Source organism: Dipodomys ordii, unplaced genomic scaffold, assembly GCF_000151885.1.
Source record: "Dipodomys ordii isolate 6190 unplaced genomic scaffold, Dord_2.0 Scaffold64, whole genome shotgun sequence".
Taxonomy (NCBI): domain Eukaryota; kingdom Metazoa; phylum Chordata; class Mammalia; order Rodentia; family Heteromyidae; genus Dipodomys; species Dipodomys ordii.
This window is the reverse complement of record NW_012267280.1, coordinates 1,438,507-1,448,567: the sequence shown is the minus strand read 5'-3', so window position 1 is coordinate 1,448,567 and position 10,061 is coordinate 1,438,507. Positions and strand designations below refer to the sequence as shown.

Below are 10,061 nucleotides of genomic sequence, written 5' to 3'. Positions count from 1 at the left end.
AGTGGTGCTGTGGCTCAAGTGGTAGAGCGCTAGCCTTGAGCTGAAGAGCTGAGGGACAGCGCCCAGGCCCAGAGTTCAGGCCCCATGACCAGCAAAAAAAAAAAAAAAAGAAAGAAAAAAATCAATGGAGACAGGAAAGAAGGAAGGGAGGGAGAGAGGAAGGAAGGAAGGACGGAGGTGGGCGGGGCTCAGCTCCATCTCTATCTCTGGCTCCTTCTGCCCACTCTGCTGAGTACTGGGGCTCAGGGAGGCTCAGGGGTGGCCCCACAGGGAGGCCCTGGTGCCCACAGCCTGCTCAGGGCCTCGGTGGCCTGGGCCGGGTCCACTCCCCGTCCGCAGGCTCACCTTGATGCGTTCCATCCCGGCTTCGATGCGGAGTTGCTCCACCAGCTTTCGGGCCTGCGCTACGTTGTTAGTGGCTGACATTGTTCTGCCATCAGTGTGGGCCCCGACGTCCAGAGAGCTGGGGGGGAGGGCACACAGATGTAAGCTGGCTGGCGACACCCTGGGACAGACACCCCTTCCAGGAAGCCCCCCCCCCGCCCCGCAGGCCCCGCTGTGGACAGGACTGGGTGACTGTCACCCGCATTCCCTGCCTGGAACTGGTCAGGGCTCAGCACTTGCTGCCAGGGGCGACGGCTCGGAAGGTCGGGGTACTGGGGACGCCTGGCGGGGTTCTCTGCAGGGGGCTGAGCCTTGCCCCTCATCTCCCCCCCATGCCAGGAGCTGCCCAGTTGTGCCAGCCACACGTGTCCCCAGACGTGACCCAGTGTTCCCTGGAGCGGAGGCACCTCCGGGAGACAGTCGCTGCCTGTGGATGGCGTGGCTCACTGGAGTCTGTGTATGCCGTCTGCTCTGGGGTGTGGATCTGTGGCACTCATTCACTCCTTTATTCATCTACTCATCTGTGTATTCATTTATCCATCCATCCACACATCTACCATCCATCCATCTACCCATCTACCCATCACCATCCATCCACTTGTCCATCCATCCATCCATCCATCCATCATCATCCATCCATCCATCCATCCACCCAGCCACCCATCCATCCATCATCATCCATCCATCCATCCATCCATCATCATCCATCCATCCATCCATCCATCCACACATCTACCATCCATCCATCTACCCATCTACCCATCACCATCCATCCACTTGTCCATCCATCCATCCATCATCATCCATCCACCCACCCATCCATCCATCCATCATCATCCATCCACCCATCCATCCATCAATCCATCATCCATCCATCCATCTACCCATCTACCCATCACCATCCATCCACTTGTCCATCCATCCATCCATCCATCATCATCCATGCATCCATCCATGCATCCATCCATCCATCATCATCATCCATCCATCCATCCATCCATCCATCCATCCATCCACCTATCTCTATCCATCCATCCATCCACACATCCACCATCCATCCATCCACTTGTCCATCCATCCATCCACTTGTCCATCCATCCATCCATCCATCCATCATCATCATCCATCCATCCATCCATCCATCATCATCCATCCACCCATCCATCCATCAATCCATCATCCATCCACCCATCTCTATCCATCCATCCATCCACCCATCATCATCCATCCACTTGTCCATCCATCCATCTACACATCCACCTATCTACCATCATCCATCCACCTATCTCATCCATCCATCCATCCATCCACACATCCACCCATCCATCCATCATCCATCCACTGGTCCATCCATCCATCCACATATCCACCATCCATCCATCTACTCATCTCTGTCTATCCACTTGTCCATCCATCCATCCATCTATCGATCCACCCATCCAACATCATCCATCCATTGATTTATATCAATCCACCCACCTACCCACTTACCATCTTTCTGTCCACTCACCTTTATTTCTGTCCGTCAATCTGCCCACCCTGTCCCTTCCTCCCTTCCGCCAACCTGCCCAGAGCATTGTGGCTGTTCACCCCATGTGCCAGAACTATGTTGAGAATTCATCTAAAATCTCCACGTGTCCCGGTGCCCAGGGGTCCGCACTGGGAAGCAGCGGCCGTCAGACCTGAGGGAGGGGGGCAGGGTCGGCTGTCCTGGAAGGCAGCCAGGTGCTGTGACCTCGGTTTCCACTCTGCGACAACCCCTCCCTCTCACTTCCTGCTGGGGAAGAGGCAGCAGGGGGCACTGGTGTCAGAAACTCTAGGACCCCAAGACTCAGCGGTCACGGGGGATTGGAGGGGACCACACAGTGAGGGTTCTGTGTCCTGGGGCTGCCTTAACAAATGGCCATGACAGAGCAACTGGAAACCACAGGAATCCAACCTTGGATGGGGGCAGAGGAGGATCCAGGCTGTGTGCACACTAGACAAGGCTGTGTGCACACTAGACAAGTGCTCGGTGCTGAGCTGCAACCCCAATCCCTCTTCTTACAAGAGCCCCAGCCCCTGCACAGGGCCGGCCCTGCTTCAGTGTAACCTCTTCAAACACCATCACCAAAGGCTCCATTTCCCTTATTTGGAAAGGGAGCTATACGGTGAGCAACCTTGGGAGTGGCTTCCTCCCGCTCACATGTATCAGTGTTTCATTCCTTTTCACTGCTGTGTAATATTCCATGGTACAGATGAGTACAGAGTTGGTTAAAACATTCACCTGCTGAAGGGCTTCTGAGCCAGTTCTAGTTTGAATCTATCTGAGTAAAAGGTGCTATAAACTTTCCTGTGGACTGGGACAGGTGCCAGGGAGGGTAATTACTGCTTGTATAGTAAATGCATGTGTAGAGTTTTGTTTTAGAAACTGCTGACTCTTCCATTTTACCTGCCTATCAGAAACAGAGAGGCAATGTTGACTTTTATTTTTCTGGTTTAGCTTTCTAAATCTTTTTTTTGTTGTTGTTGGCCACGGGGCTTGAACTCCAGGCCTAGGCACTGTCTCTGAGCTCTTTTTTGCTCAAGGCTAGCTTTTTTTTTTTTCTTGCTCTATCACTTGAGCCATAGCTACATTTGTGGTTTACTGGTGGTTCATTGGAGATAAGAGCCTCAAAGACTTTCCTTCTGAGGAAATCCTCAGATCTCAGCCTCCTGAGATCTAGCTAGGATGAAGGTGTGAGCTATCAGGCTCAGCCTTTTCTAGGGCGTGGCTTCTTTCATTGCTTTTTTTTTTTTTTTTAGTCATGGGGCCTGAACTCTGAGCCTGGGCACTGTCCCTCAGGTCTTCAGCTCAAAGCCAGTGCTCTTCCACTTCAGCCACAGCGCCACTTCCAGTTTTCTGGGTGGTTTATTGGAGATAAGAGTCTCACAGACTTTCTTGCCCGGGCTGGCTTTGAACTGCAATCCTCAGATCTCAGCCTCCTGGGGTAGCTAGGATGACAGGTGTGAGCCACTGGTACCTGGCTTCTTTCATTGAATTTCTATTTAGGCATCTCAACAAGGGGCAACTCTGTCCCCCAGGGGCCCCTGAACTATGTCTGGGAATGTGTGGCAGGGATGCTGTCCTCCCTCACCCCATTTAGCACCACCTGATGTGGAGATGGTGCTATGTGTCAATATCATATCTAGAAAGCATATGTGCAAATGTCCTGGGGTGCCCTTGGTTCCAGGCAGCAGACACTCCACCAGGTATTTAAGCAGGACTGGGTGTCTGTGTTGCAGTCAGTGAAGCTAGGTAGACAAGTAAAGGCAGATTTCAGAATTTCAAGAAATTCCTAGTTACTCATAAACTGGTATGTACAAATCTCCCTGGAATGATAAGGGGGTGGGGGTGGTTTGCCAGCCAGCCCTGATTGCTTCTGTGGGATTCCAGGCATGTCACACAGCGGGGTGACAGGGACACAGCACAGGCCGGTCCCTGGTTAGCAGAGGGGAGCAAAAGACCAGCATTTGTATGAAGGGGAGAGGGGGACGTGCACTACCCCACAGCAGTGTTAGGTTTGTGGGGTGCAGAGTCCCCACAGCAGTACCCCTATAGGGAGGGGACACCCTCCCACATACACATACAAGAACACATGGAGTTTCTGGATCACTGTTGCCAAGGACCTTAAGTGTTAAAAAAAAAAAAAAAAAAAAAACCACAGTGGATACTGGTTGCTGGAGCCTCTAATCCCAGCTGCTCAGGAGGCTGAGATCCACAGATCTCAGTTCAAAGCCAGCACAGGTAGGAAAGTCATTGAGACTTTTTTTTTTCTTTTTTGCTTATGTGGTGCTGAGGAATCAAACCCAGTGCCTCATGCATGCAAGGCACGCGCTCTACCACTGAGCCACCTTCCCAGCCTGTCCTTGAGACTCTTATCTCGGATTAACTAGCAAAAAAGCTGGGAGTGGAGCTGTGGCTCAAGTGGTTGAGTGCTAAGTCTTGAGTGAAAACACTCAGGGATAGCACCCAGGCCCTGAGTTCAAGCCCCAGGAGTGGTGCAAACACACACACACACACACACACGAATGGATCTGTGTGCCTGTACACATGTGTACCTCTGCATGTGTACACACCGGTGGGCAGCACTGTGTGTACACGGTGTGCTGTATCACGCAGGCACCATGCATGCAAGCCTGTCTCTGTGCACACGTGTGCCTGGCATGTGTGTGTGCTCACGGCGTGGTGTGACTCACACTCAGGGCCCCGGTGTGGCCACTCCTGCTGTCCTGCTGCGCTGGTGTCACCAGCTGCCCTGACTCAGCTGTGCCTCAGCCTGGAGGAGGCGGGTGGCTGGACCAGGCCACGCGGGGCGCTGAGTCAGCCCGCGGCCGGCCACCCTGACAGGCCCGCCGGGCCGAGCGGGCAGGTGGGCAGGGGTGGGGCCCGGTGGAGGGAGGCCCCGGGCCGGGCAGGCCGGTGACCCCGGGCAGCCGCCCAGACAGGCAGGCCGGGGCTTGGCCAGGAGGCCCGGCGGTGAGGTTCTTTAAAAATAACCCGCAGTGGCCGCTGCCAGCCTGGCTGGCCCCCAGCACAAAAGGGGGGATGCACGCCCTGCTTTCAGGGCGCCTGCTTTGCAGATGGGACACCCTGCCTGCAAGGTCACGGCAAGGACGCCCCCCCATCACCTCCAACCCGGAGCACAGGACTCACGGGGCCAGGGACCCGCAAGGCCACCCGACCAACCCGGGCCTCCGGGCGGGGCCCAGCAGAAGGGGCGGGGCATAAGATTGGCAGGCGTGCCTTTACATTGGTCCCCTAAGTGCTCAGCGGAAGGGGCGTGGCTTACATGTCAGGGTGTGGCTTGAGGTGTGGGGGCGTGGCTTACAAGGGAAAGTCTTACGTTTAAGGCGTGGCTTAAGCACAAGGGGCGTGGTTTAATATAGCTTGCACAACAGAGGCTCTGAGTTCAATCCCCAGCTCAGACAGGAAACTCACCATCACCACCAACAAAACCTAAAAGCTGCCGGGCGCTGGTGTGGGCGGCTCACGCCTGTCTTCCTAGCTACTCAGGAGGCTGAGGTCTGAGGATCACAGTTTGAAGTCAGCCTGGGCAGGAAAGTCCCTGAGACGTCTATCTCCAATTAACCAGCAAAAAGCCAGAAGTGATGCTGTGGCTCAAGTAGGAGAGTGCCAGCCTTGAGTTAAAAAGCACAAGGACAGGGCTGGGAAGGTGGCTCAGTGGTAGAGCACTTGCATGCATGAGGCCCTGGGTTCGATTCCTCAGCACCACCACATAAGCAAAAAGAAAAAAAACGGAAGTGGCGCTGTGGCTCAAGTGGTAGAGCGCTCGCCTTGAGCTGAAGAGCTGAGGGACAGCGCCCAGGCCCAGAGTTCAGGCCCCCCAAAAAAAATTTAAAAAAAAAGTGTAAGGACAGCACCCAGGCCCTGAGTTCAAGCCCCAGGACACACACACACACACATACACACACACTCAGTAAGAAATGTGGTAGGTTGGGATTTTGCACAGCAAGCTGGACAAATGGGTGGCCCTGCATGAACAGAGCAGAGCATCTGGACGTTGGAAGTGACAAATGGTGTTCTAATCCCTCACTCTGGGCCTGGAGCCCAAGAGAGCAAAATTACAAGAAATAAAAAGCTATAGATAGAAGGTGCTGACCTAGTTGTTATTTATAATAGCGAGAAGTTGGAGCAAAACCACACGTTGTGAAACAAGAGGGCAGCTAATTCAACAGAACGCTCTCCCCGTGGGATGTTTTGCAACCATTAGAAACGGTAAGTGAAAATGTGGCGGCGAAGCCAGCAGGCATCACGCCTGTCATCCATCCCTGCTACCGGGGGGGTGGGGTGGGAGGGCAGGGTCAAGGGGAGGGGCTGAGATGCGTGGGACTCTTATCTCCAACTGACTACCATAAAAGACAGGCTGGAGGTGTGGCTCAGATGGTACAGCAAGCTGAGTGAGAGAGCGCGAGGGCCTAGGTTGAAGTCCCAATACTACCACCAAGAGCAAAATTACACATAATCAAAGAAGAAAGAACCCGGCCCTGGTGGCTCACGCCTGTAATCCTAGCCACTCAGAAGGCTGAGAGTTGAGGATTGTGCCAACCTGGTAGGAAAGTCTGTGAGACTTTTATCTCCATGAACCACTAGAAAATTGGAAGTGGCGCTGTGGCTCAAAGTGGTAGAACGCCAGCCTTGAAGCAAAGGAGCTCAGGGACAGCACCTAGGCCCCAAGTTCAAGCCCCACAACCAACAAACAAAAGGGGGTGGGGAGAGGAAGTTTTAAAAACCAGGTGCCGGTAGATCATGGCTGTAATTCTAACTACTCAGGAGACAGAGATATCAGGATCACAGTTCAAAGCCAGCCAGAGCAGGAAAGTCTGTGAGACTCTTCTCCAATTAATCACCAGAAAACTGAAAGTGGTGCTGTGGCTCAAGTGGTAGAACACTTGAACAAAAAGCAGCTCAGGGACAGTGCCCAGACTCTGAGTTTAAGGTCCAGGACTGGCAAAGAAAAAGAGGGGAATAGTGACTATTATGATTCTTTTCAATGAAATAGAATCCATTTTATTTCCACGCAGTGAAAATCACCCTGGTGGCTCATAGTAGTTGGGGTTTGGCAAATGCACATGGCTGTGTAACCCCCTTCCCCAGTGTATGGAACACACAACCTTCTATAAACATTGCCTTGTTCTTTTTCATGGTTGAGTAATATTCTACCAGAGGATCAAATCATTATTTGTAGACCTACTGCCTACGAGGGGGGCATCTGAGCGGCCTCTAGTTTTTGGTGGTGGTGAATGAGGGTTGGATAAATATTCAGGTACAGACGCCAGGAAGGTAGGTTTCTATTTCCAGTTCCTAGGGCAGGGGTGTGATTAACTTGGCAAGTTAAACTTTTTCCCCCCAGGTTCCAAACACTGCATTAACTTGGATTCCTGCTAGCCATATATAGGAGATGAAATGGGGCTACTGCCTGGACAGTGTGACTTGGCTGCCGCCCTGTGCTATGAGAACAGAAGACTGCGGTGAGGAAGGAGGAGAATGTGTATATATATGGGTAAACAGATATTCATACATATGTCTACACATATGTATGTGTGTGTGTGTGTGTATATATATATATATATTTCTCAACAAGAGGCTTGAACTCAGGGCCTAGATGTTGTCCTTTTATCTTTTTTTTGCTCAGAGCTGGATCTCTATTGCTTGAGCCATGCCCTCTCCAGAAAGACAATGCTTCCAGTGGGTTTTTGCCTTTAGTTATTATTATCTTTTTTTTTTTTCTTGATCATGGGGTTTGAACTCAGGGTTTGGGTGAGTCCTTGAGCTCTTTTGCTCAAGGCTAACACTACCACTGGAGCCACAGCACCACTTCCGGTTTTCTGGGGGTTCATTGGAGATAAGAGGTTCATAGGCTTTCCTTCCCAGGCTGGCTTTGAACTGTGCTCCTCAGATGTCAGCCCCTGAGTAGCTAGGAAGACAGGTGTGAGCCACCAGTGCCAGGCTAAAGGTTCAAATTTCACCATGTCCCTTTGGGTGTGTCCAGGAGAAGTTGGGCAGGGCACAGCCTCCTTTCTGAGTGAGCAGACGCAGGGGAGGTGCAGCATCAACCCCCCACCAGGCAGAGCTGCTCTGAGAAGCATGGAAGAGATTCTGGCCTTGGCTCTCCCAGGCTGTGTGGCCTCAAGAAAATTGCCTACCCTCTCTGAGCTCAGTAGATGCCGAGGGAGAATCCTATTTCTGCACAGGTTCCTGGGAAGAAAATGAGGTCCCCACCCCGACCCCCGAGACCAGCAGCCAAGTATTTGGTAAAAAGAGAGTTACTGCAGAGACAGAGGAAAATATCAGCCCCAAATGAGCGTGGGAGAATGGGTTTGCTGGCGGGGAGAGGGGCGGGGGGCGGGGGGGTGGGAGGGGGGTGTTGAGCAATCTTCCTGCCTCGGCTCACAGGCACCTGGCCACTGCTGCCTTGAGCTACCCAGAGGCTGGGTGAGGTGAGACTGGGGCAGTGCACCTTGCTCCAAGAGACAGGGAAAGAGCTGGTAGTTGATTGCATTAAAGGGCTGGGAAGGTGGCTTCGTGGTAGAGTGCTTGCCTTGCATGCATGAGCCCCTGGGTTCGATTCCTCAGTACCACATACACAGGAAAAACCAGAAGTGGCGCTGTGGCTCAAGTGGTAGAGTGCTAGCCTTGAGCAAAAGAAGCTCAGGGACAGCGCCCAGGCCCTGAGTTCAAGCTCCAGGACTGGCAAACAAACAAGCAACAACAATAAAAAACACCAGCAGGTACCGGTGGCTCATGCCTGTCATCCTAGCTCCTCAGGAAGCTAGGATCTGGGTTCAAAGCCAGCCCAGGAAGGAAAGTCCTGAGACTTATCTCCAGTGAGCTACCACAAAACCAGATATGGTGCTGTGACTCAAAGTGATAGAGCGCTAGCCTTGAGCGGAAATGCTCAGGGATAGCACCCAGGTGCTGAGTTCAAGTTGCAGTACACACACACACACACACATGCACACACGTCCCCTTCTGCCTCTCCCAGTGGAGGTATGATGCCATCCCTCCATGCTCTGTTGCGCGTTCTGGGAGTGGAGAGCAATTAGTCATGCCTGGGTCACTCGTCCTTTATGGCTGTGATGACAAGCCACGTCCTCTGGTGGGTGAACTCAGCTGTGCAAACCTTTGCTTATTAACATCCAGCTCAGGGAGGTGAGGCCATTGGCTGGGCCCATTCCAAGGCCTTGAGGTGGTCCCTGGACCTTGAGGATGGAGGGTACGGAGCATGCCCACAACTGAAAAACCACAGGTCTCCTCCCAGCCCCTGGGGGCAGGGCTCATCTGGGCTCTGTGTCTGACTTGATCTTGGCTTTGTTGACCAAGAGAGAAGAGGCTTGCTAAGAAAGCAGGTGCCATAAAAAAAAAAAAAGAAAGAAAGCAGGTGCCATGGCTCAAGCCTGTAATCTGGGCTACTTGGGAGGCTGTGATAGGAAGGATTGATGTTGGAGGCCAGCCAGGTAGAAAAAAGGTCCTGTGACCCCCCTCCCAACCCCCATCTCAACCAATAGCTGAACCACAGTGGTACATACCTGTCATCTTAGTTTTATGGGAAGCATAAAAGGTGGATCAAGGTTCCAGGCAGGAAGCAAGACCCTATCCAAAAAAGCAGCAGAGCTGGGGGGCTGAGGGGGTGGGGGGAGGGCTGGAGGGTGGAAGATGGGAAAGAATTTCCACCCAGGGTCTGGGATGATGGACCGATGCCCAAGTGGAGAGGTGGATGAGTGCTTTGCTGAGAGAGTGACCTCCTAATGCTGGGGTCCAGACGCAGAGGTGAACAGTAAGGACCCCCGAAGGGGAGAGCTTGGTCAATGTTCTCCTTTGGCAGAGACAACCAAATCTAGAAATGCAGATGGGAAGGACACGGGCTCTGACAGCAACTGCCACTGAATTTTGAATAATGTCTTTCATTTCCTTTTTTTTTTTTTTTTCCGGAGGGAGTAATAGTACTGCAGCTTGAACTCAGGGCACTGTCCCTGAGCTTTTTCACTCAAGGTTGGCAGTTTACAACCTGAGCCACAGCTCCACTCTTTGCTGGATAATTGTTTTTTTTTGTCGGTCGTGGGGCTTGAACTCTGGGCCTGGGCGCTGTCCCTCAGCTCTTCAGCTCAAGGCGAGCGCTCTACCACTTGAGCTACAG

The 10,061-nt window shown here is 52.7% G+C and overlaps 1 protein-coding gene across 2 annotated transcripts in view; it reads right to left on the bottom strand.

Moving 5' to 3' along the window:
- The window catches only part of Gng7 (guanine nucleotide binding protein (G protein), gamma 7), a 66,440-nt gene that overhangs the window by 2,748 nt on the left and 53,631 nt on the right, over positions 1–10,061 (bottom strand). For both annotated transcript variants that reach the window (XM_013022774.1, XM_013022775.1), the window contains exon 3: positions 346–463. In XM_013022774.1, coding sequence (XP_012878228.1) covers positions 346–426 — 81 coding nt within the window. In that variant the 5' untranslated portion in view covers positions 427–463. The remainder of the gene's footprint in view (positions 1–345; positions 464–10,061) is intronic.